The 27,708-nt window shown below is 37.5% G+C and overlaps 2 protein-coding genes across 4 annotated transcripts in view; one reads left to right on the top strand and one right to left on the bottom strand.

Annotated features, from left to right (window-relative positions):
• Positions 1 to 11,140, bottom strand: part of LOC127451975 (mitochondrial import inner membrane translocase subunit tim16) — a 190,048-nt gene extending 178,908 nt beyond the window's left edge. Inside the window, exons 1-4 of one of the 2 annotated variants that reach the window (XM_051717076.1) lie at positions 10,998 to 11,140; positions 3,070 to 3,166; positions 2,726 to 2,806; positions 2,394 to 2,464 (exon numbers count right to left, since the gene is read on the bottom strand). In XM_051717076.1, the coding sequence (XP_051573036.1) occupies positions 2,394 to 2,464; positions 2,726 to 2,806; positions 3,070 to 3,166; positions 10,998 to 11,057 (309 nt within the window). In that variant the 5' untranslated portion in view covers positions 11,058 to 11,140. The remainder of the gene's footprint in view (positions 1 to 2,393; positions 2,465 to 2,725; positions 2,807 to 3,069; positions 3,167 to 10,997) is intronic. The other variant, XM_051717078.1, reaches the window with a different exon arrangement.
• Positions 11,141 to 12,922: 1,782 nt separating this feature from the next.
• Positions 12,923 to 27,442, top strand: LOC127451994 (dnaJ homolog subfamily A member 3, mitochondrial-like). 2 transcript variants are annotated; one of them, XR_007899182.1, is made up of 12 exons: positions 12,923 to 13,157; positions 18,905 to 19,038; positions 19,161 to 19,244; positions 19,342 to 19,548; positions 21,810 to 21,962; positions 22,056 to 22,203; positions 22,290 to 22,354; positions 24,186 to 24,314; positions 24,940 to 25,055; positions 25,159 to 25,256; positions 25,373 to 25,477; positions 26,727 to 27,442. XR_007899182.1 is itself a non-coding variant. In XM_051717105.1 (11 exons), the coding sequence occupies exons 1-11, from the start codon at positions 12,953 to 12,955 to the stop codon at positions 26,747 to 26,749; spliced, it is 1,362 nt and encodes a 453-aa protein (XP_051573065.1). In that variant the 5' UTR covers positions 12,924 to 12,952; the 3' UTR covers positions 26,750 to 27,442. The 2 variants fall into 2 exon arrangements, 1 of the variants encoding a protein (XP_051573065.1); XM_051717105.1 differs by lacking the exon at positions 25,373 to 25,477 and having other exon boundaries at positions 12,924 to 13,157.
• Positions 27,443 to 27,708: the final 266 nt, after the last annotated feature.

The following is a 27,708-nucleotide window of genomic DNA, read 5'->3' as shown; positions in this document are numbered from 1 at the left end:
TCTTTTCATTTCTATGTTTGTAGGCAGTGTCCTGATGTCAATAAATGTATCTATGTTATTTTGGCGGACACAATGATAGTGAATTTTTGTAATGGAATGCCGTTATCACCCTAGACACACTCTGAGTCTGCTGTCTGACTCAGAGACGGCCAAAACCTCACACACACTTTTACACACACAGCTGTCAGGTGGAGTCCAGCTGTGGAGAAATATCATATCAGCAGACCGAATTCATCATCAACTTTATAAGTCTGTTCTGCTGAGCTGTCAAATCACAGCCTTTTATTTGAGATGTAGAAAAACTCGACCTGAGTAACTACACCATCTGTGAACATCTCAACATCTGTACGCCGTGTTTTGCAGCTAAAAATTTATTTATACAGGGTAATATAACAATGACTGCAGAGACCTGTAAATGAGCTGGTGTGCGTGTGTTTGTTTCATGTTGTGAAGGTGAACAGATGTAACAGCACAATAGTGCAGCAGATGTCAAGAATAAACAGATGGCTGACTCTGCTCAAGGACATTTCCACATGATGCACATTCTTAAGGGGTGAACTTCCTGTCAAAGCAAAGTCATTTAAGAGTTCCAATTCAAACTAAAGCGATGCAGCTGTAACTACACTTTTAGACTGAGTATTTAGAGGGAAACCAAACACTATGTTTCGGGCTGTAGATTAAAAAGAACCGGCTCACAAAAGTAATTTGTTCGGGAATTGCACTGCACTAATCGTGCTGTATGTTTCATGCTGTAGATTCAAAAGAACCAGCTTATAAGCAAATTGTTCAGGAATCTGGCTTCAATGGATGCGCTCTATGTTTTGCGCTGTAGTAGATTCAAAAGAACCACCTCATAAGAATCATCCGTTCGGGAATCGGGCTACACTAGGTGCGCTCTATGTTTCAAGCTGTAGTTTTAAAGAACCAGCTCATAAGAGTCATTTGTTCGGGAATATGGCTACACTAGGTGCGCTCTATGTTTCAAGCTGTAGTTTTAAAGAACCAGCTCATAAGAGTCATTTGTTCGGGAATCGGGCTACACTAGGTGCGCTCTATGTTTCGCGCTGTAGTAGATTCAAAAGAACCACCTCATAAGAATCATCCGTTCGGGAATCGGGCTACACTAGGTGCGCTCTATGTTTCGCGCTGTAGTAGATTCAAAAGAACCACCTCATAAGAATCATCCGTTCGGGAATCGGGCTACACTAGGTGCGATCTATGTTTCAAGCTGTAGTAGATTCAAAAGAACAGCCTCATAAGAGTCATTAATTTGGGAATCGGGCTACACTAGGTGCGCTCTATGTTTCAAGCTGTCGTAGATTCAAAAGAACCGCTTCATAAGAATCATCCGTTTGGGAATCGGGCTACACTAGGTGCGATCTATGTTTCAAGCTGTAGTTTTAAAGAACCAGCTTATAAGAGTCATCCGTTCGGGAATCGGGCTACACTAGGTGCGCTCTATGTTTTCGCCCTGTAGTAGATTAAAAAGAACCGCCTCATAAGAGTCATTCATTTGGGAATCGGGCTACACTAGGTGCGCTCTATGTTTCAAGCTGTAGTTTTAAAGAACCACCTCATAAGAGTCATTCATTCGGGAATCGGGCCACACTAGTAGCACTCTATGTTTTGCGCTGTAGTAGATTCAAAAGAACCGGCTCATGAGAGTCATTCATTCGGGAATCGGGCTACACTAGATGCACTCTATGTTTCACGCTGTAGTAGATTCAAAAGAACCGCCTCATAAGAGTCATTCATTCGGGAATCGGGCCACACTAGATGAAAAGTTTTGAAAAGTTTCAAGATGTAGATTCAAAAGAACAAGCTCATAGGAGTCATTTTTTGGGGAATCTGGCTACACTGGTCACGCTGTATGATACGTGGCTGTAGATTCGAAAGAACCGGCTAATTAGAGTAATTTGCTCAGGAATCGGACTACATTGTCACACTGTATGTTTCGCGCTGTAGATTCAAAAGAACCAACTCACAAGAGTGACTCCTTGGGGAATCGCACTGCACTGGACACGCTGTATGTTTCACAGTGCTGATTCGTTCGAGGAATCAGACTACCCTTGATACGCTATGTTTGGCCATTAACCACAACCATTAATAGAACCGAAAGTCATGAAAATCATCCGATTCCAGCATTTTTTTTTAAATGGAACTGCTTCTAAATATGAACCGGATATTGGTTCCAACCCTATCTAGGAGTCGGGTTGCACAGGACAACAGCACTCAAATTTATGAAACAAAGTTGTGTTTAAAAGGTACAAGGATGCTACAATGAGCACTTCAGAGGAAAAACTAGTTGCTATATTTGCCATCTAAGACTGAGACCTTGTGGACCAGACTTTATGCTGATAGTAAAATACAGAACTGAAAATATCATGTTTTACTGTCTCATCTGCTGAGCAGGTTGCCAGGAGGTAGTCATCGAATGGCGAGAAGTCCAGATCAGTCACCAGGTCTGGGACAGGGAAAACGGGAAAATAATTAGGACAAACTCATCTGGGTCGCATGTATGCGTGTTTATTTTTAGTGAACACTTACAGTGCATCTACCTGATGCAGTCAGGGCATTCAGACAGTGTTTTTAGTAAAAAAAGAATGTGGGTGCTTTTTGGTGAACTATCCCTTTAATAGCTGGCCCAATACAATAGAATATGACCTATCTTTGCACTTATTGAAAACACTTTATCTGTAATTGTAGGTGTGAAGGAGTTTCTTACCAGCGTGACATGGAATCTGGGTCACAATCCATTTCCCATCAGATCCAGGATTCACCGAAGACAGACCGATCATTCCACCTCCTTTAGAGCGAGAACAGAGAGCTTTTGGCTATCATTGTGTTTAATTGGAGGCGTGCCGATCTGGGATCAGTTTTTGCATGTGTTAAGCATTCATTCTCATTCATTATCTGAGGTGTTTAGATGTTCATCGGTGATAGTGAAAAACTTTAACAATTCCCACAGAATATGAACACACCTGACCAGCATGAGCTCGCTTGCACAACAATTGAAGGGAACAGCATACAGACATCAGTTTATTACATTTAGTGAGTCTGTATTCTCACCAGCTTGATCTGTGTTGAAGGCCACAAGACTGCAGCTGGATTTGATGTGGTTGCCCTGAGAAGAGAAGGAACCTCCTCGTACATTAGCAATCCAACCCTGGACACAACCACAGGAGGGAAGAAATACTGTTAATCAACAACTGGAAGACTATTGTTCAATTGGTTCTGCAGGAACAGCAGAAAATGATATTTAAAGGTGCACTCATTAACTTTTTTATTTGTGTCATCTTATACTTATAGTGACACCTAGTGGCTTGGATGCAGCATTATTCAAAATCAGTAGCGTTCAGGTACAGATGCCATAGTAGAAATTCACTATTCACAGTCAGCTATGATTAACTTTATCCACGAGCAAAAATGTCCAATATCAGGACGGTTACTGAGATTAAACGAGTAGTATTCGGCTGGTCATGTGATTCAAACATGGCAGCCCCCATGTGTGGACCCTCTCCATGTAGAATAAAACTGCTTTTATAAGGTTACTGATATGACTGGAGTCTTCATCTCATGAGAGTGCTCATGATTCAATACATATTTTTCAAAATTACAATTCATTTATTAAGGAGTTAATGAGGACAAATTACTGAGTGCACCTTTAACAGACCTTCATTTAGAAATGTATCTGAGGTCAAATCTTATTCCAGGTTCTCACCCTTTTTGAACAATACATATCCAGTCACTTATGATTACTGAAAAAAAAAATAAAAAATGTTTTATTGTTCAGTAAAAGTCTTAGGCACAAAAAAATTTGTCTTAAGATGGTTATTTATATCTTCAACTTTAGTGTGTCAATAGGAAATATAAATGTTAGACTCACAAACATTACTTTTGCAAATAGAATAGATTGGAATAGAAGAACAGGGAGCCCTGCAACAGATGTCATGGCCCCCACAGAGCCCCCCACTGAACATCGTATCAGTCTGAGATTACATAAAGAGACAGAAGCAATTGAGACAGTCTAAATAGATAGAAGAACTGTGGCGAATTCTCCAAGAAGCTTGGAACATCCTATCTGCCAACAACCAAGAAAAACTGAGTCCAGGTGTATCTAGGAGAATTGGGGCTGTTTTAAAGGCAAAGGTGGTCACACCGAATATTGATTTAGCTTTTTTATGTTTACTGGACTTTGTATGACGTTAATTGGTTAATGAAAACTATTTATGTCATTATTTTTTTAAGAAATCCTCACTTTGAAAGTTTTTCACAAGTTCCTAAAACTTTTGTACAGTACTGTGTGTGTGTGTGTGTGTGTGTGTGTGTGTGTGTGTGTGTGTGTGTGTGTGTGTGTGTGTGTATATATATATATATAGTAGATTCAAAAGAATGTAATCTATATACATATTTTGATTCAAAAGTATATATTATGGTTTTATAGAGATTGTGCTCTCACACACACACACACACACACACATATACATATACACATATATATATATATATATATATATATATATATATATATAGGCCTTTTTACTATAGATATTTTGTTAACGCTTATACAATAAGGTTCCATTTGTTAACATTAGTAAATCCATTAGATACAATGAACTAACAATGGACAATATATTTTTTCCAGCATTTCTTAATCTTTGTTGTCAGTTTACAAAAATACAATTGTTCCTTGTTAGTTCATGTTAGTTTATCTTGAATTAACTAATGTTACCATATACAACTTTTGTTTTTAAAAATGTTTTAGTTTATGTTGAAATTAGAGCTGTCAAAATCAACACATTAACGCATGCAATTAATTACAAAGGTTCAACGCGTTCATTTTTCTTAATCGCGATTAACGCATTTACCGTTTATACAACTTAAACATTTGTTGGAAGGGCGGAACATTTGTAATGTGTCTGACACTTAAACACACCACAACACACACACACAACAGCCATGTCAGTGATAAAGTGATGGAGAAAAGAGCTCTTAATGCTATTTGTTGTACAAAACAAGCCCAGATGGAACTTGTGATAGAAATCAAGCAATTTTCAGCCTAAGTAAGGCACATTATAATTACCAAAGAAGCATGTCAATCTTAACTATCACCAAAACGCAGAATGAGACGTTTTAGTCTGCAAGCGCTTTTCATGTGGAGTACAAAGCAGCGCTTAATGCTGGCGTTGACGCCCTGACACGAATCATGAATGCGGCTTGCTGTAACAAAGTCACAGTCTGCCTGCTGATTAATATTGTGGAGGATGAAAGTTTAAGGGATTTAATGCCCATTGCAATGAAAATGCAACCTATGTTGGTACTAGTTCTTTCAATTAGTCAAACTCCCACTTAGACTTTGGGGAACGTTTAATGTTACGTGAATTGGTGCTATTTTAGTGCATTTCTATCTTTATACTGTGGAAGGCTTTGCTTGGAAAACGTTAATAAAGCATTATATTGTTACATATTGCTTTGTTTTCTTTACTAAGAAGGAAATAAATTAATTTTGACATGAAAAGAAGTATATTTAGAGTCAAATTTCGGCACTTTCAAAATCTGTGATTAATCGTGATTAACTAAGAGAAATTATGCGATTAATCGCGATTAAATATTTTAATTGACTGACAGCACAAGTTGAAATAAAAAAATTAACCAATATTAATACTGTAAAAGTATTGTTCATTGTAAGTTCGTGTTAATTAATGTAGTTAACTAATGTTGTGTAAAGTCTTATCAAAAGTCTTATCTGTCCAATAATCATTAGATAAGATATTGAGAAATAAGTATGTCACATCTCACAAGCCTTCTAAATCAAAACAATGACAATATTGACCACACCCACATTAATCAGTTTCCACATTAATTTCCCAACGTCATCGTTATGTGGGAGTGGAAATTGTTTTTGAAATGCTCCGTATTTGGGGATGGAAAACACCATTCTAGTGTGGATGACAGTCGAAAACATAGCAAAATGAATACATTTTCACTGAAAAGTATTAGTGTGGACGTGGCCTCTGATATTTACATTTATTCACTCTCATGTTGTTCCAAAGCTGTATCACTTTCTTATGCAGAACGCAAAAGTAGATGCTTTATTGAATATCCCAGTCCGTCTTTTCAATAAAATTGCAGTTGACTCACTTTAAAGCCTACAAAACAATCAAAAAGTATCATAAAAGTAGTCCACGTGAACCTGAAATTTACATTATTTTTCAATGTAAATGTCCGTTGTGCTTTGAGTGCATGAGAGAAGCTCGTTCACAGCGGCATGCGTTCACGCGAGAACACGAATTGTTTATAGCGCTAAACAACGCAAGTTCTCACGTAAACAGGTGAGCTAAAAAGACGGACCATAATATTTATTAAAACATCTACTTTTGCGTTTCACAAATGAAACAAAGTTATACATGTTTGGATCAGTATGAGGGTAAGTGATAAGAGAATTTAAATTTTTGGGTGAACTACCCCTTTAACAAAGAAATGTTTTTGAAGAAGACAGATATTTGCTGGACCTAAAAACCACTGAACCACTTTTATTGTTAAGAGCATATATAATACTGTATATTTTAATGTGGTTTACTGCACTGAAGGTTACAATATTGTGGTTGAGATGCAGTTGTTGGCAAAAAAGAAAGAAAGAAAAGCCACTGGGTTTTTGACAGTGAAAATGAAATGAAGGAAGTGAAAACAGTGTTACAAACGACTTGCACGAAAAAGAAAAGAAAAATTCATAGCATCTCTTGAGAATGAGATAATAACCAAAAGACAGCACTGGTTACTAAATCAAGAGAGATCACACTAAACATACTGTTGCCTCTCAACTGAAAGTCTCATGTTGGCGTAAAAGTCTCAAGTGAAAGTTTGACATCATCACAAACAGAAATAGGAAACGGATAGAAACGTGGCCCTTTTGCAAGTCAACAGACAGACACACGCACAGGCCCTTTCAGAAGCAGCACAAACTTAAGGAAGTGCAGCACATATCATGCAAAACACAGCTGAACAATTTCAAATACTTTCATAATGTCAACAAGAAACAACATGCAGGGGGTGAATGTGTTTGAACAACTGTCATATAATAACCACACTGAACAAGAGACATCAGACAGACCCCAGACAGCACACGTACATCTCTCAAGATGTCTGTTCTAGATCTTTTCATCTGGAAAGCATCATAATCTAAGTAACATCTGCAAAACATCTTAAAAAGATCAGATTTACAAACATTCTAAAACATAAACATCTCAAAGTCATTTGCTAAATGTCTTATTGACATCTGAGACATACTTGTCTCTGGTGTCCAAGTCACATCAGCTACTGGGGTACCTCAGGGCTCAGTGCTTGGGCCACTTCTCTTCTCTATATACACAACATCACTGGGACCCATCATTCAAGCACATGGGTTCTCTTACCATTGCTATGCCGATGACCCACAGCTTTACTTGTCTTTTCAGCCCAACGACACCACGGTGATTGCTTGAATCTCTGCCTTTTTGGCAGAGATCTCGGCCTGGATGAAGGAACACCACCTGTAACTCAACCTAGCGGAAACTGAGCTCCTTGTCTTTCCAGACAATGCTCCTGTGGAGCACATCATCACCACAGTTCAACTACAATAACGCCTTCCAAAACGGTTAGAAATCTAGGAGTAACCATCGATAACCAGCTAAATTTCACAGACCACATCTCAAAGACAGCACGATCATGTAGATTTACACTCTACAATATCAGGAAAATAAGACCCTTCCTCTCTGAACATGCCACACATCTTCTTGTTCAGTCACTTGTCATAACTAGACTGGATTAATGTAATGCTCTCATTGCAGGCCTCCCTGCATGCACAATTAGGCTCCTGCAAATGATCCAGAATGCAGCAGCACGTCTGGTCTTTAATGAACCAAAGAGAGCGCATGTTACACCACTCCTTGTCTTTCTCCACTGGCTGCCGGTTGATGCACGTATCAAATTCAAGGCTCTGATGGTGGCATACAGAACAGTCACTGGGTCTGCTCCAGAGCTACATTCCCACAAGAAGCCTGCGGTTGGCTAATAAGTGGCGCCTTGTTGTACCAACACAAAGAGGCACCAAATCACTTTCCCGGACTTTCGGCTTCACTGTACCACGATGGTGGAATGACCTTCCCAACTCCATCTGTGAAATGTGTTTATTTAATTTGGTAAGTGTTTCTTTAAATTATATACACAAAAACTATTATAAAATGTATACAATGCATTTAAATAATAAAAAAAAAAATTAATTCATTATAAATAAACCACTGTTTTTCCATATCTGTGTTTTAATAATTATAACTGATATGTTGATGGTTTAAATTTGGTCAATATTGGCTGATGAATATCAGTGGGCAATACATTGGTGCATCCAAAATAAGTAAATAAATAAATATATATATATATATATATATATATATATATATATATATATATATATATATATATATATATAAAATGTAATATCGTATATATCGTATATATATAAAAATGTAATATCGGCACATCCTTAATATACAGTGTATATACATTTGCCGATACCGATTTTAACAAAAATCTACTGACCGATTCCGATGCTGTTATTTTGCCACTTACCTTATTTTGTCATCAGATCACTGTTTTGCTCAGAAATTATGTTTTTAAAATGTACATAGAGGTAAAAAAAAAAAAAAAAAAAGCTTTTGTTCTAACAATAAAATATTTCCATTGAACATGAATTGGATCTGTTGAACACATGACAGGCCAACATTTTAAAGAGAGCCACAATGAGAGATAAATAGAAGTTAAAAAGATTAAAAAAAAAAAAAAAAAACATTGAAAAATAACTAAATACCATAACAGAACTCACATTTTAAATGTTTGTACTGTATATAGTAGAACATCACTAATTCATATTATGCAAACATATTATGTTACTTATTATGTAATATGAAATGTCAACCACATCATGAAAAATAAAAGTTACCAAAGGAACAAATCACCCTTTTAAGTTCTATTGTGGTGTAATGGATAATGGATATTTCCATTAAAAACGCTAGAGGGCGCCGCTTGCTTACACAATGCAGAATGATGTGCTAACTGAAGCGCTGATTGCAGTCTATTTTTAAATACAGCTTTTCAAACTTTTGTAATCGCACAAGACCATATTGTGATTTCAATCTTAACTCAATCAATCTCGCAGCATTAATGGATACCATAACAATGCCTCAGAAGTCAAAGTTTGCTGGTTTCAAAGCGTTTTGGATGGTTTACCTCATCATGTATAGGTAAGTGCCGCTTTCACGACTGTCACGTGTGTAACGATGGTTATTTCTCATTAATGTGAGAACGAGAAAGAATTAATATTAAATATAACATGTTTTTAAGAATGCCAACCCTTCTACATTCTGTGGCTATTATTATTTCTGGATTGTGCATTTGAATTCAAAGTGTTTTTACAAAGTAAGATGATAATTAATTATAAATTAAACATTTGTTTTTCATGTCGCCATTTTCATGCATAAAACCGATTTGATGATGGTTTTAATTTGGTCAATAACGGGCCAATAAATATCAGCGGCCGATACATCAGTGCATCCTGAGTGTATATTCATGGATCAGGCTGATATATATACAGTATATATAATATACAGTGTATATATATATATCTCACTCTGACTTCCAGTCTTAAATTCGATATTATGATCCTAGTATTTCTCATTAAATGGTACAATTACTTTTGGCACATACTGTATACATGTTTCTTATAGCAGAACTTTCTTTACTTAGCAGATGCTTTTCTTTTTCCGATTGTATTTATTTTGGTAGGTGTTTCTTTAAATTATACACACAAAAACTATTATAAACTTTATACAATGCATTTAAATAATTAAAATAAAATACTAATTATAAATAAACCACTGTTTTTCCATATCTGTGTTTTCATAATTATGACTGATATGTTGATGTTTTAAATTTGGTCAATATTGGCCGATAAATATCGGTGGGCAATACATTGGTGTGTCCCAAAAAAATAAAAAAAATAAAATAAATATATATATATATATACAGTGTATATTAGGGATGCACCGATATTACATTTTTTGCCAATACCGATTTTAACAAAAACATATTGGCCGATACCGATGCCGATATTTTGCCACTTGCCTTATTTTGTCATCAGATCACTGTTTTTATTATGTTTTTAAAACGTACATAGAGGTAAAAAAAAAAAAAAAAAAGCTTTTGTTCTAACAATAAAATATTTCCATTGAACATGAATTGGATCTGTTGAAGAGATGGCAGGCCAACATTTTAAAGAGAGCCACAACAAAAGATAAATAGAAGTTAAAAAGATTTAAAAAATAATAATAATAAAAAAATAAAAAAATATTGAAAAATAGCTAAATACCATAGCATGATGACTGATGTGAAAAAAAGGTTATTTTGTATATAAAAACATTTTGCACTTCTATTTTTGCAGTTCAAAACAACAGAACTCACATTTTAAATGTTTGTACTGTATATAGTAGAACATCACTAATTCATATTATGCAAACATATTATGTTACTTATTATGTAATATGAAATGTCAACCACATCATGAAAAAAGTTACCAAAGTTACAAATCACCCTTTTAAGTTCTATTGTGGTGTAATGGATAATGCATAAATAAACTGTATGAATGCAAAAAAACTTTAAACAGGATCTCAATGCAACATCACATTTGCAACTGGAATCAATGCATACTGATGACTGATGATGTGCAATGAAATGACACTAATCACTGTTCATATACACACCATCTCTACGTGCATATGACATCTCATGTATGATCATTCATATTCAAGTGCATGAAGCTTTACAAACGTTCAGTTCAGGATAGGGGAAGTTTAGACACTATCAGTGCATCTGCACCACTCCTTATGATCGGACATGCCCAAATCACAACAGCCCTAAAGATACACTCGCTTTACAGCAGGATCTGGTTTAAAGGAGCCTGTACTCACATCTTTCTTGGGGATTTTCGGAGTGGTATTCTTGAATTTGGAAGTCTTGAAGCGATTCATTCTGCTCTGCTGGACGCGCGTTTCAACCTTCCGGGTGTCTGATGTGTGTTATGATCCAGTGGGTTTGAATGAATGCGGTTTTGTGACGCAGAGTTAGCTTGCGTGATGCGTTTCGATGGATAACTGTCATGCACTCGGACAGCCGCGTCATACAGCATGTTTTGTAAATCGCGCATTCTTGCGTGTCATATCTGCGCAAGAGAAACGCAGTAAGTGCTTATTCTACTCAAAAATAGTAAAGGAATGTGTACAGGATTTCCAGTGCAATTCCTATCATAGTTTGGAGCCAGTCACAATGGGAACAAACACTAGATTTCTTACAAGATATTAGGAACCTAATAGGACCACACACACACACACACACACACACACACACACACACACACACACACACACACACACACACTACATATATATATATATATATATATATATATATATATATATATATATATATATATATATATACAGTACTGTGCAAAATGTTGCATAGTGAGGATGTCTTAAAAAATAATGACATAAATAGTTTTCATTAACCAATTAACGTCATACAAAGTCCAGTAAACATAAAAAAGCTAAATCAATATTCGGTGTGACCACCTTTGCCTTTAAAACAGCACTAATTCTCCTAGGGACACCTGGACACAGTTTTTCTTGGTTGTTAGCAGATAGGATGTTCCAAGCTCCTTGGAGAATTCACCACAGTTCTTCTATCTATTTAGTCTGTCTCAGTTACTTCTGTCTCTTTATGTAATCTCAGACTGACACGATGTTCAGTGAGGGACTCTGTGGGGGCAATGCCATCTGTTGCAGGGCTCCCTGTTCTTCTATTCCAATCTTTTCTATTTGCAAAAGTAATGTTTGTGAGTCTAACATTTATATTTCCTATTGACACACTAAAGCTGATGATATAAATAACCATCTTAAGACAAATGCTTTTGTGAAACATCGTATGTGCCTACGAATATATATATATATATATATATATATATATATATATATATATATATATATATATATATATATATACACACATACACATATACGGTGTACTGATTTTATTACTGATGTAATTTCATATTGGAATGGAGCATACTTTATATATGAGACAACAGAAAGTCAAGTCACATTATGCTCATTTTACTTCTCTTATTATATTCAACCCTGTTTGCGTGTTGTGCATGTCTAAAAGTATTGCGTATTGTGCTGTATGTATTGTATATTGCACACTTTACCGAAATGTATATAGTAACTATAGTTTCTGTCAAAATGAGTTGTGTTACTAGGATAAAACCGCCATCAAAGAAAGAAAGAAAAAAGAAAGAAAGAAGAAATTAAACAAAATGAAAAGTTTTAACTTCTTATACTGTTACACTATTTAAAGGAAATTCCATGAATAATATAGGCATAATATTTATTTCAACAGTATTTTTTATTTGCACATTACATAAACGAAGAAAAGTGAGCATTGCATTAAAGAAAAACAGTAATATATATATATATATATATATATATATATATATATATATATATATATATATATATATATATATATATAGATTTGTTTCTCACATAAACCTATCATATCTCTTCTGAAAACATGGATTTAATCATTGGAGTCGTATGGATTACTTGTATGCTCCGTTTATATGCTTTTTGGACTTTCAAATTTCTCGCCACTATTCACTTGCATTGTACAGACCAACAGAGCTGAGATATTCTTCCAAAAATCTTCGTTTGTGTTCAGCAGAAGAAAGGAAGTCATTCACATCTGGGATGGCATGATGGTGAACAAACGATGAGAGAATGTTCATTTTTGGGTGAACTATCCCTTTAAATCTGGTGCAAGTGCGCCTCGCTCGCACATGCGCAGTTGCGTCCGTTGCTGTGCAAAGATGGCGTGTTTCGCAGTTCGTAGCTCCGCACGCTTGATCACAGTTGCCGTGTCCTCCTGCCACACACGAGCCTGTCCAGCCCTCATCTCCTGCCCGAATGGAGCCTACAGGAGCTTCTCAAAGTTGTCAGGCCGGCAGATGTGGACGGCAGGTGGCAGGATTGGAGGGAGAGACGGGACTGCGGTGACATTGAGCGGCATGACAGGTGAGATATACACCGACACAGGCCTGATGAGTATTAAACTTCATATAAACTACAAACTCTGTCCTTTAAACACCATGTGCATGATTCTGATTTAATCCATATTGGTAAGTTTTACTCGGTTGGGTACAGATTATTTAACAATCAAAGCATGTCAATGTATGTAACTCAGATTAACACCTTAATACATATAATGAAAAGCTACCTAATCAGGAATGAATTATATACAGTGATTTAACCCTTGTGCGACCAACCGCATACATTTTGCCAAAGGTGTGTATTTTTATTTTGGGGGGAATTTTGATATTTCAACCTCCAATAATACATCTATAATACACTGTGTACACAAAATAGTTACACTCAGGGCCTTCAGGACAAAAATGTCCCCATTGAAACCCATTAAAACTGCAATATTTGATCCCAGTGCCATTAAAGCATAAAATCATGAATTCTATGATATTATGCTTTCATTCCGGAGCCCTGGCTTCAAAATTAAAACTTTTTATATTTTCCATCAGATGGCGCCATTTTTCTGATGTTTAGCCTATGGAGCAATTACATGCTTTTCCCCTATTTTCTGTTTGCTGTATTATAGAGCACTGCAGGACAACTGAATAAATGATGCAGCTAAAATTTTGTGTGTGTGTTGGTATGGATGTCAGAGTGTGTTTTATATGTGTGTATTGAGAAATGTGTGTGTGTGTGTGTAAAAAAACAACAACAGTGGCATTATGTAAACAAACTGGCATTTAAAGGGTTAAAATCCTGAAAATGAATGAATATTTGGTAGTTATGATCAGGACTGATGTTGGTTAAAAAAAATAACTCATTGAAAGTGGAAAATATTAATGGCTGTTTTTTTGACGATGACATTTTTTCCTCTAAGGACCTCTGAGTAACTTTTTTTAAATTGACGCACAAGAGTTAATCTGATGGAAAATTATAAACTTGGCTTGACTGAATTGCCAGAAACTTCTTTGACCTTGATGTAGCTCAGCTGAGAGTGTTAGCTGTGTTTGAGCCTGTTAAATGAAATTTAGTTTAGAATACAACATTTTTTTTTAATTTGCGTACTTTAGTTTTAAAGTGATATTCATAAGAGAAAGGCTGCAGCTGCTTTCAATTTGTCTCATTGAATGATGGATTATTTTAGTGGACAGTAGTTGTCGGTTCTTTCGGTGTATTCTTGGATTATCAAGTTCTCTGTAGAGGTTGACTGATAACTAAGGTGGTGCAGAAGGCCGATAACGATTAATCAGCCGATTCATAAAAACATTTTTTAGAGTGATAAATAATTTATTAGTCATTCCTTACTATTAAGGATGTCTGCGTAGACATCGATGCTCAAAAATAAATAAAATCCCAAAGTCAGTGTATTGTGCAACCAAAACCCCAATTATAATCAGAAAAATTAAGTGGCGGTGTATAACAACGGACTTTTAATTTTAAACAAGCCCGAAATACAACAAGGACTCTCATTTTGAAACGCCAGAGACTTGCCTCCATTACAAAGCTCTATATGTTAGTGTTTACCAAATGAATCTTTTTATAGGCTATAGTGATGTCAAAAGTATGGGTACTTCAGTACCAAGCCTATCGGTTAAACCATACCAGTGTTTCTGCAGTACCAGTAGCACTGAACACAGACTCAATTCAGTCCCTGCACGCTGTCTGACTGAAGACTGCTTACAAGTGCGTGTTCTGATACTCCTTTTACACAGAAATGGACATTTAATCAAATGAAGTAGTGATATGTCCTAGTGTGATTATTAAACCGCAAATTAATGTGATTTAATTAAATAAATGTGCAGTCTGCATGTGCTGCACACTGCAAATGTATGAAGCCGCTTATACACTCAAAAAAACACCACATGTATAAGCATCACACGCTGTGCTTATTGTAGTAGATGACATGCGCAGCGCCTGCAGACTGTGTATGTATTTATTGCAGCTTTTTGCGCTTCAATAATCACACTGGGTTATATAATCAACGTCTTGTCTGGAAGTTTGAAAGTACCATCAAAAACACAGAACCAGATACGCCTTTACGTCAAAATAAAAGTTCAGTTCAAAATAAAAGCTTGACGCGTGAAATTTAAGAAATTGCTACAGAAATGTATTACAAGTGTTTAGTAAAATATACTTAGCATTATTGTTATTATATTGAACCTATATCTCAAAAGCAAGAGTGCTGTTGTACTGAATAGAAGTTATAATTAACTTTTTCATTTGTAATGTGATGTTCTGTATTGGACAAAAATAACACCAATGTTGTGTTTGAGATTATGTTGTGAGGATTTTTACTAAAGCACTTAATTCTAACCCCCAATCTTTTTTTTTACTGTTTTGTTAAAAAAGTAATTGTTGTACCCCTGGAGTTCGCTAGCTCGCTAGTTCCAATCCCAGGGCGTGCTGAGTGACTCCAGCAGGTCCCCTAAGCAACCAAATTGGCCCGGTTGCTAGGGAGGGTAGAGTCACATGGGGTAACCTCCTCGTAGTCGCTATAATGTGGTTCGTTCTCGGTGGGGCGCATGGTGAGTTGAGCGTGGTTGCCTCTGTGGATGGCGTGAAGCCTCCACACGCGCTATGTCTCCGTGGCAATGCGCTCAACAAGTCACGTGATAAGATGCGCGGATTGATGGTCTCAGACGCGGAGGCAACTGGGATTCGTCCTCTGCCACCCGGACTGAGGCGAATCACTACGCGACCTGAGGAGACCCTCTCCATGTAGAATAAAACAGCTTTTATAAGGTTACTGATATGACTGGAGTCTTCATGCGATTAGTTACGAGAGAGATTACAATTCGTTTATTTTGGAGTAAAACTTTTTTAATCAGGAAAAAATGACTGAGTGCACCTTTTAAAACATGGAATTAAACAGGAAAAAATGAAATAGAAATTTCATAGGGTCCTACTTAAGCAATTTTCACTTAATAGAAACACGCTATTGTTTTAATTATTTACATTCAAATTTAACATTTTAATAGGCTAAAGGTGTGTGTACAATAGAATATTAAATTTTTTTTCTGTGGTATCGAAATTGGTATCAAGAATCGTAAAATTTTACCGGTATCGGTACCGACTTCTGAACTTGTAGTATTGTGACAACACTAATAGCCTATATCAGGGGTGCTCATTACGTCGATCGCAAGACATCCACTGGACGATCTCGTTAACGGGTCAAAAGAGAAAGGGATATAAACTACAAAAATAACGATAATCTTAAAGATCACGTTTTATTTCCTTATTTCGGCTCCCCTGCGCACTGATTTCCGAAACGTAGGATGGCAAGGGGATGGGTCCTGATTATTCATGAGGAGAACGATACCTGATTGGATAGCATTAGGTTTATGGGTAGGTTAAGGGTTATAGTTTCTTCAACCAATCAGGTATTGCTGTCCTCATGAATATTAAGGACCCATCCCCATGCCATCCTACGTTTCGGAAATTCGCCCCTGCGCACTGTCTGACTGACGGACGCCTTCCTTTTCTGTGCGTGCTAATGTGTGTGCACACGGTAAGAGCGCTCATGGTAATGCGGATGCCAGTATGACTGTGTGACTTGGCGCGAGGTACCGATTACTGAAATTTTGGTATAGTGACAACACTGCCTATAATACATAGTTGATCTTACAATAATGTCGTTATGAAAAAGTAGATCTCATGCCATAGAAGTGGGAGCACCCCTGACCTTTTGTATGTTTGTCACACTTAAATGTTTCAGATCATCAAACAAGTTTAAATATTAGTCAAAGATAACACAAGTAAACACAAAATGCAGTTTTTAAATGAAGGTTGTTATTATTAAGGGAAAACAAAATCCAAACCTACATGGCCCTGTGTGAAAAAGTGTTTGCCCCCTAAACCTAATAACTGGTTGGGCCACCCTTAGCAGCAACAACTGCAATCAAGCGTTTGCGATAACTTGCAATGAGTCGCTGTGGAGGAATTTTGGCCCACTCATCTTTGCAGAATTGTTGTAATTCAGTCACATTGGAGGGTTTACGAGCATGAACTGCCTTTTTAAGGTCATGCCACAGCATCTCAATAGGATTCAGGTCAGGACTTTGACTAGGCCACTCCAAAGTCTTCATTTTGTTTTTCTTCAGCCATTCAGAGGTGGACTTGCTGGTGTGTTTTGGATCATTGTCCTGCTGCAGAACCCAAGTTCGCTTCAGCTTGAGGTCACGAACAGATGGCCGGACATTCTCCTTCAGGATTTTTTGGTAGACAGCAGAATTCATGGTTCCATTTATCACAGCAAGTCTTCCAGGTCCTGAAGCAGCAAAACAGCCCCAGACCATCACACTACCACCACCATATTTTACTGTTGGTATGATGTTCTTTTTCTGAAATGCGGTGTTACTTTTACGCCAGATGTAATGGGACACACACCTTCCAAAAAGTTCAACTTTTGTCTCATCAGTCCACAGAGTATTTTCCCAAAAGTCTTGGGGATCATCAAGATGTTTTCTGGTAAAAATGAGACGAGCCTTAATGTTCTTTTTGCTCAGCAGTGGTTTTCGTCTTGGAACTCTGCCATGCAGGCCATTTTTGCCCAGTCTCTTTCTTATGGTGGAGTCATGAACACTGTCCTTAACTGAGGCAAGTGAGGCCTGCAGTTCTTTGGATGTTGTTGTGGGGTCTTTTGTGACCTCTTGGATGAGTCGTCGCTGCGCTCTTGGGGTAATTTTGGTCGGCCGGCCACTCCTGGGAAGGTTCACCACTGTTCCATGTTTTCGCCATTTGTGGATAATGGCTCTCACTGTGGTTCTCTGGAGTCCCAAAGCTTTAGAAATGGCTTTATAACCTTTTCCAGACTGATAGATCTCAATTACTTTCTCATTTGTTCCTGAATTTCTTTGGATCTCGGCATGATGTCTAGATTTTGAAGATCTTTTGGTCTACTTCACTTTGTCAGGCAGGTCCTATTTAAGTGATTTCTTGATTGAGAACAGGTGTGGCAGTAATCAGGCCTGGGTGTGGCTAGAGAAATTGAACTCAGGTGTGTTAAACCACAGTTATGTTTTAACAGGTGGGGCAATCACTTTTTCACACAGGGCCATGTAGGTTTGGATTTTGTTTTCCCTTAATAATAACAACCTTCATTTAAAAACTGCATTTTGTGTTTACTTGTGTTATCTTTGACTAATATTTAAACTTGTTTGATGATCTGAAACATTTAAGTGTGACAAACATGCAAAAAAATAAGAAATCAGGAAGGGGGCAAACACTTTTTCACACCACTGTATTCACTAGATGAAGAGTTTTATATATATAGAGATTTATTTCACCGGATAAGGTTTGTTGAATAATAAAAAAAACTATCGGCATCAATCGGCATAGATTTTTAGTGATAACCGATAGTTCCAAAAAGCAACTATCGACAAAGATTAAACTGTAAAACCGATATATCAGTCTACCTCTACTCTGTGCATCTAAACAGACATATGTCACCACATTAAGTTCCTAGAACTGACCTGATTTGACCTGAAAATTTACCGTAGTAAACGTAGTTTATCGGTGGGATTTTAAATGATAAAATAAAAGTGTTAAATATTACATTTCAGTACGTTTGATACCTTTTGGAATGGTTGTTACTAAAACAATTTGTCCTTTATTGTATCTGAAATTATTATTATAAATACTTTCAATAGTTGTTACTGTTGTAAAATCATGGTATTTTTCGATAAGGGGAAACCTGTGAATAATCATTGTGATAAAAATTCATCATATTTCTGTTTAAACAGGAATGGGCCCTTCTCGCATCACCTGTAAGCTGTCGTTCCACACCAGTGCTCCTTTTAATAAACAAGACCTCTACCAGATTCTAGGAGTTCCACGTACAGCCACACAGAAAGAGATTAAGAAAGCTTATTACCAGGTAAGACACCATACAGTAGACTATCTGATACTGTACCACAGTACATTTGATTAGATTCTTTGGACAATTTCGGTGAAGCATGACTTCTTACATTTTAGTTTTTATTTTGTCTTCCCATTCAGATGGCAAAAAAATATCACCCAGACACTAATAAAGACGACCCACAAGCCAAGGAGAAGTTTGCACAGCTAGCAGAGGCCTACGAGGTTTAAACCATTTCCTTTATGAAAGCATATCTGTGTGTACAGCAATAATGAGTTTCCATTGGAAGTACTTAATCATGATGTCATTCATTGTCTTCAGGTGCTTAGCGATGAGGGGAAGAGGAAACAGTATGATACGTACGGTTCTGCTGGGTTTGATGCGGGTCAGGCTGGCGCCGGTCATCAGCACTACTGGAGCGGAGGGGCGAGCGTCGACCCAGAGGAGCTTTTCCGCAAGATCTTCGGAGAGTTTTCTGGAGCACAAGGCTTCGGTGATTTCAACGGCATCTTCAATCAGCCACGAGAGGTCAGATGTGTGTGTGTGTGTGTATATATATACACACACACATACATACAGTTGTGCTCAAAAGTTTGCATACCCTTGGAGAATTGGTAATATATGTACAATTTTTAAAGAAAACATGAGTGAGCAGGCAAAACACATTTCTTTTATTTCTTATGGGATTCATATTCAGCTGTAGGTTATAACAGAATGGCACAATCATAAAACAAATAATAGCAACAAAGAAAAAAATGAAATGACCCCTGTTCAAAAGTCTGCATACCCTTAGTTCTTAATACTGTGTATTGCCCCCTTTAGCATCAATGACAGCGTGCAGTCTTTTGTAATAGTTGTCTATGAGGCCCCAAATTTTTGCAGGTGGTATAGCTGCCCATTCGTCTTGGCAAAATGCCTCCAGGTCATGCAAAGTCTTTGGTCATCTTGCATGAACCGCACGTTTGAGATCTCCCCAGAGTGGCTCGATGATATTAAGGTCAGGAGACTGTGATGGCCACTCCAGAACCTTCACCTTTTTCTGCTGTTACCACTGGAGGGTCAACTTGGCCTTGTGTTTAGGGTCATTGTCGTGCTGGAAAGTCCAAGAGCGTCCCATGCACAGCTTTCGTGCAGAAGAATGCAAATTGTCTGCCAGTATTTTCTGATAACATGCTGCATTCATCTTGCCATCAATTTTCACAAGATTCCCCGTGCCTTTAGAGCTCACACACCCCCAAAACATCAGTGAGCCACCACCATGCTTCACTGTGGGGATGGTATTCTTTTCACTATAGGCCTTGTTGACCCCTCTCCAAACATAGCGCTTATGGTTGTGACCATAAAGCTCTATTTTGGTCTCGTCACTCCAAATTACAGTGTGCCAGAAGCTGTGAGGCGTGTCAAGGTGTTGTCGGGCATATTGTAACCAGGCTTTTTTGTGGCATTGGCGCAGTAAAGGCTTCTTTCTGGCAACTCGACCATAAAGCTAATTTTTGTTCAAGTATCATCGTATTGTGCTCCTTGAAACAACCACACCGTCTTTTTCCAGAGCAGCCTGTATTTCTCCTGAGGTTACCTGTGGGTTTTTCTTTGTATCCCAAACAATTCTTCTGGCAGTTGTGGCTGAAACCTTTCTTGGTCTACCTGACCTTGGTTTGGTATCAAGAGATCCCTGAATTTTCCACTTCTTAATAAGTGATTGAACAGTACTGACTGGCATTTTCAAGGCTTTGGATATCTTTTTATATCCTTTTCCATCTTTATAAAGTTCCATGACCTTGTTACGCAGGTCTTTTGACAGTTCTTTTCTGCTCCCCATTGCTCAGTATCTAGCCTGCTCAGTGCATCCATGTGAGAGCTAACAAACTCATTGACTATTTATACACAGACACTAATTGCAATTTAAAAAGCCACAGGTGTGGGAAATTAACCTTTAATTGCCATTTAAACCTGTGTGTGTCACCTTGTGTGTCTGTAACAAGGCCAAACATTCAAGGGTATGTAAACTTTTGATCAGGGCCATTTGGGTGATTTCTGTTATCATTATGATTTAAAAAGGAGCCAAACAACTATGTGATAATAAATGGCTTCATATGATCACTATCCTTAAATAAAAGACAGTCTTTTTGCATGATCAGTCATATTTTCAAAATCAATGCCAAAATTTCACAGTTTCTGCCAGGGTATGCAAACTTTTGAGCACAACTGTGTGTGTGTGTGTGTGTGTGTGTGTGTGTGTGTGTGTATATATATATATATTAGTATATTATAAAATATTGATATTTTAATTATCAAATATGTAAATTAATATTTATACATATTTATTTAAATTGTCATTATTACATTACAGTATGAACATTTTTAGGTAAAATGTGTTTAATCAAAAAGTAATGTCACAATGCAAAAGATCTTGATGATCCTAAATAGGCTTCATTATTCAAAAAAATATTTTCTTAAAATATTGCAGTGAAATCTGACCCAGACATGTTTTTGAGAGATATACTTAAGTGTTTAGCCATAAACCTTGTACATTTTCTTATCCAGTGACTCATTATTCTGCAGAAGTGCTCATTGTATCAACCTGGCACTTTGTAAACACTACTTTGTTTCTTGCTGGACCAGTGCATACTAAGTCTCAGAAATAGCATAAAGCCAGCCAATAAGATAAGCTTGACAGTTTAAGAAAGCTGCTGCCATTGTTGTGTGCAATCCGGCAGCTGTATAGAGACCATACAGTAACTCTGCTGTCAAGCTTTCACATCTACTTTTATCTATTGTGCTTTTAACAGTATGTTATGGAGTTGACGTTTGCTCAGGCTGCCAAAGGTGTGAATAAGGAAATTACGGTGAACATAGAGGGCACATGCCAGCGTTGTGACGGCAGAGGACACGAGCCCGGATCTAAAGTCCAGCACTGCGACAGCTGCAATGGGACAGGCATGGTGAGCGATGCTCTTTGGAACACTGTGTCAATGAGTGGACAATATAGATGTGTCTATTATAGCTCAAACTGAGTTTAATATCTGTCCCTGTAGGAAACGGTGAACACGGGGCCGTTTGTGATGCGCTCCACTTGTCAACGTTGTGGTGGACGGGGCTCGGTCATTACCTCGCCCTGCACGGCGTGTCGAGGGACGGGTCAGACTAAACAGAGGAGGACCGTCACAGTCCCAGTACCTGCAGGTGAGTTAGCTTGCGTATTATATTATTATTATATTTTTTTTGTAAAATCACTATTGAGTGTTGAATCTCACTCCACTGTTTTGCAGGTATTGAGGACGGACAGACTGTCAGAATGCCGGTGGGGAAGACAGAGATTTTCATTACATTCAGAGTGAGAACACCACCACTTTGAGGGTTTAGGAAGCCTATAGCACCTCTTGGAAAGTGGTTGTCTGTGCCGTTTCAGTAACATTATAACATGATCAAACTGGATTAATAGGCAACGTTTGTCAAGACAAACTTTGATGTTTGGAAATTTTTTTGTTGAGAAAATAGGCATTAACGCAAAAAATATAGTGTCACACGACAGAATTTACCCCAATCGTTAGCATGTGTTAATCATGACGACAATTTATTGTACGTAGGAAGGATTACTCAGACTGTTATGGATTGGTCTTAACGGCATACCTGCACAGATCTGATGCTGTAAACACATCTGTGTCATGACACTTCCAGGAGTGCCAACACAAATATCTCGTATCATGCACCTGATATCAACAAGTACAAGGAGAACAAATGAATGGCCACTCTTTGCGATTAATTTAATCACGATAGCCGTCTATTTATTTATTAAAGTTGCTTTTCTACATTTGCTCCCTTTTGATTGCAATTCCTCCTCTGATTGGTTGCATTTATTTGTGAAATTAAAATGACAGTAAGCTGTTTAATTTCAATGAATTGTCTTAATACTCTCTGCATTTTACAAAGACTTTGGTGGGGGGGGGGGAGTTAGGGACATCTGGGAGGCAAAAGGTACACAATTAGTGGTATACACACATTTCTGTATGGAAACGGCTTAAGGGCAGATTTCTTTTGCGATAAACCAAAACTTATGCGACAGTGTTCTTTTAAGCATGATGCCATCACGCACACCATTTTTATCGATAAAAGGCCAGTTAAATGTTAACAGGCAGAAGACGGAAAATTTCACTAAACTTTTTAACGCATTTTCACTGTCGATAACAAAACAGCGCGAAATGTGCTTGTTTATATTTGAAATTTTTGACAGTTGCCGTTTCAAGATTGATAGAAATAAGAGAGAGCTCACAGCTCCTGGTGTTCTGATCACTGTACATTTGAATTTTTTGACAGTTGGAATTTTTAGATGGATGGATGGATAGAAAAGCAGATCAATGGCCTTGTTTACATTTGAATTTTTTGACAGTTGGAGTTTTAAGATAGATAGGTAGAAAACAATGAGTGTTAAAGCAGATCAATGGCCTTGTTTACATTTGAATTTTTTGACAGTTGGAGTTTTAAGATAGATAGGTAGAAAACAATGAGTGTTAAAGCAGATCAATGGCCTTGTTTACATTTGAATTTTTTTTTTAAATTGACAGTTGGAGTTTGAATAGTCTTGGCCCATTTGAACATTCCGTTCATGTAAATTAATGGGATTTGGGGGATTTTTGATCGCCTGCTGTGCGAAAAAACTTAATTCTGATCCATTAGAAAAGTCATAGCAACCCGAGTCAGAACAGTCTGAAGGTCGAAGTTTGGTGGATGCTTGAAAGTTCTAGGAGTTAGTCAGGAATGTTTATCTTGGTTTAGGGGTTTTGAAAAACAAAAACAAAATGTAACCATGTCTCAAGCCAACATAACCAGTCTTGATTCCGTTAGTTGTATCAAAGAGACATCAATTAATTATATGTACACTGAGATCCAAAATCCAAGACCACATTGAAAATCTTCAAAAGTTGAGACGTAAAATAGAAATATTTCCGATTCCGCACAATTTCTAAGTCACTAATCAAATAAACAAGTGTGTGATATTGACCATGTTAACTCATTTGTACAGACACTCAGATTTTCTTGCTTCCATTGACGCACACAAGATGCTCTGTGGAACATTCTCAAATCATGCTGGATAACATAATGATCAGGTTTTGTTTATGTCAGCTCAACTGAATTGAAAAGAATCTGTGTTTGTGTTTATCTCTCAGGTCCAGAAGAGTCCAATCTTCAGGAGAGACGGCGCTGACATTCATTCTGATGTCATGATCTCTGTCGCTCAGGCCATACTGGGTGGGACGGTCAGAGCACAAGGATTATACGAGACCATCAACCTCTCAGTGAGACATTTACAAAATATGACCAGTCAGTTGTGTTGTCGATTTTGAGGACAGTTAATCATGTTACCGTTTTATTAAATGCCTAGGGGGTTGGGAATCATAAGAAATTTCCGGTTCTGATTCCTCAACGATTCCTTGAAAAATTGTTTTGGGGCTTTTATAAAATATGTTTGAATATTGTCAAACTGTATATACAGTGGCTAAGGTTGGAATTTGCAGATTCCGATGATTCAGATTCTGCTTGACAATAACAATTCTTTTATTAACAATGTCAAGTTGAGTTAACAAACACCCCAAGTACATACTTTAAGAATCCTACTAAGGTGAAGTCTTGGCTCATTGAATTTAATACATGTCCGTATGCTCAAAAAAGGTTATCAAGCAATATCTGCATGTCCTAATTAATATTCATGAACTGAGCAATAGGATAATTTATGGATAATTATCATCTCAGATTTTGGAAGGCTCTTTTCCCAAGCATTGGGTGAGTGCATAAATGTTTCGGATCTGGCTAAGAATGCAGATGCTTCAAAACGTTTTAGTCGATAAAAACTCGAACCAGTTCTTGGTTCCCAACTCTATAAAACATCAAATCAGTTTTTGACCCCAGTGAAACCTTGCATAGATCCCAGCTGGAATCCAGACCGACCAGAGGATCCGGTTGTCCGGTAAAGGAATCCCGCGGGTCAGCGGCTATGGTAATGGCGACCACTATGTCCACATGAAGATCAAAATCCCCAAGTGAGAATCTTCTTATCTGCAATCTTCATCCCACAGCATGGATTGTTTAGTGCACATAATGTCGCAGTAACCAAACCTAATATTCTCTTTCATTGCTGTCCAGGATGTTGACCGACAGACAGAGAGCGCTTTTGATGAGCTACGCAGAGGACGAGACGGATGTTGAGGGAACCGTCAACGGAGTGACCAGCACCACTGCAGGTACTGTACTGTCATTACTGGCACAGCGCAATATTTTCAACACTTCTACAGTAGAATCTGGGGTCGTTATATTAAAGCCAGTGAGGCTGAAATTCACAATACTTGTCTCTATCCAGGAGGGGGGCAGTAAACAGACTGAGACAGGGCAGAACAGGCCAGACGAGGGCTTTTTCTCCAGCGTTAAAGAGAATTTTTAGCTCTTCCTGACAGCCACAAACCAGGTAGGATGTACTGTTTTAAAATCAGACTTCACTGCAAACCTGGTTTTGAAAATATTACTGAAATATCAGAACTAGCCAATCAGAAATGCTCGGTCTCTGTGAATTCAGTTTTGCTGACTTGTCAATTGAGGGCAGAGTTTGAGAGGGGGCGTGTGGTTGAAGGCATGGGGGCGTGGCCTATTTCAGTCTGCCGGAAGTTAGCAAAATGGCGAAAACTGCTTGCAGCATCTCACAATATTCAGGTTTCCTATCTGGTTTGTGGTTGTCTGTGGACAGTTAACTTATTACCACTATGTAATCAATTCTACAGTCTATTGATGTTTTTTTGGTGTAGTTTTAAAGAGACAGTTCACCCAAAAATAAAAATTGTTATTTACTCACGATGTTGTTCCAAACCTGTATGACTGACTGACTTCTGTGAAACACAAAAGGAGATGTTTTAACTCTCCTATTGTCTTAGGAGTACATTTTTGACCCAGGACGGGTAAAGTATACGTTTTAAATACCGCATAGTTTTTGGTGCTGGAACCAAATGTTGTGACTTTGTCAAGACCTTCAAAACAAACAAAAAAAAAAGAATTCATTTTTGTATATAATTGCTTAAGGGAAATAAAAATTTGTTCCTTCCATTGTCTTAACGGGTCAATTTGACCCGTATGGGAAGAACCAGTTGAGACCTTTCATCTTCTGACTTTCAGGATGTTATACAGTTTTTTGTTCATCTATGAATTAAATTTGACCTAAAATATTTCAGATTACCTCAAATTAGCCCCTAGCTCCATACTGTTCTCTAGCGCCCCCACCTACTCCACTGGGTACTGCATCTTTTTTGTCCACACACAAACAGGTAATATGTTAGTAAATAAGTTTACTAACATTTTATATGATGGGGTACAATGGGGCTAAAGCCCCCCAATGGTAAAAGAACTACTGAATATAATTTTCTCAAAAAATTAGATGGCAGAAAGAACATTACGGCACCTTCCTAAACTTCTGTAACACTGCAACAAATTGTTCGACATTAGTGGGAATGAATGGATTCATTGCAAAGTGGGCCCATTTTCACAATAAAACTGATTTTCATTAAGGGGGTCTTTAGTGCCGTTATACACTAATCAAGAATTTATGCATTTTAAATGGTTTTCAATACAGGTCAAAAAATGACCCGAAGGACATAACACAACAGTGGTTCCTTTAACGATGGTGGTCTGTTAGATCATTGATTCATTTTTGTGTTTATGTTTTACAGGTAAAAGATCCACTGGAAGTTGAGAGACACGGCTTTGCTAGTGCAGATTTATGTCAACTGCACAATCTGAAGACTGTGAACATACAGACAGGACAACACAAGAAGGAACAGAGACTTCTGCTGTGGACAAGTGACGTATCGAGCTCACCTGCTCAGAAACTCTGAATGAAAACACTGAAGGAGGAGATCTTATTATTGACGTTTAAGAGAACGTCCCTCCAAATCCCAGAGGAAGATGGCCACACATATATCCTTACCAGAACCGTACATATCAGACGTAACACCAATTTCTACAATAGGTCTCATCATTGGTCCGATTGCTACCAGGTTAAAGGTTATACTTAAATATGAATATAAAATCAGATTATGATTCTCAAATAGAGAAATGCCCCTAGTAACTTCTATAAAGTCCCAGTGGTCAAGAGTGCCTATAGACTGCTGCTGATAATGCAGGTAATATTTAGGGTCGGCTAATATTTTTTTTTTCTTCTGTTAGTTCCTGATCTGCAGTCATCCCGCACCATACAGTTTCCTTTCCAAACCTGTGATCACGCTAGATGCAGTCTATGCGATACAACACTCTGACCCTTACATTAAATCCATCTGCCTCATTAGTACTGTACATAGACAGCTGTTGATATTAAATCATTTAATGTGTTGTAGAAATAAATCTGGAATAATTAATAAAACATTCTGTATGTGACCATTGTAAATAACTGTGGTTTTTGGATGAATGGAGTGTGGTAGAAAAAATTAAACACATTGAATATATTGCAGTTGTGAATTTAATACTCTTAACTGAAGTGACAGTGGTTTGAAATGAACTCATTAAACCTGGTGAGGTGAACACAGTTCTAGCATTCTGTTAACTGCATACTACATTTTAAAAATAGTATGGAATGATAAACATTGGGGGCATTTACATGCACATTAATACACTGATAACTACCAAAAATCGAAATGAGACTTAAAATCATCGGAT

Source organism: Myxocyprinus asiaticus, chromosome 14, assembly GCF_019703515.2.
Source record: "Myxocyprinus asiaticus isolate MX2 ecotype Aquarium Trade chromosome 14, UBuf_Myxa_2, whole genome shotgun sequence".
Lineage (NCBI taxonomy): Eukaryota > Metazoa > Chordata > Actinopteri > Cypriniformes > Catostomidae > Myxocyprinus > Myxocyprinus asiaticus.
Note: the sequence above shows the minus strand (reverse complement) of the source record. Positions and strands in the feature narration are given on the sequence as shown.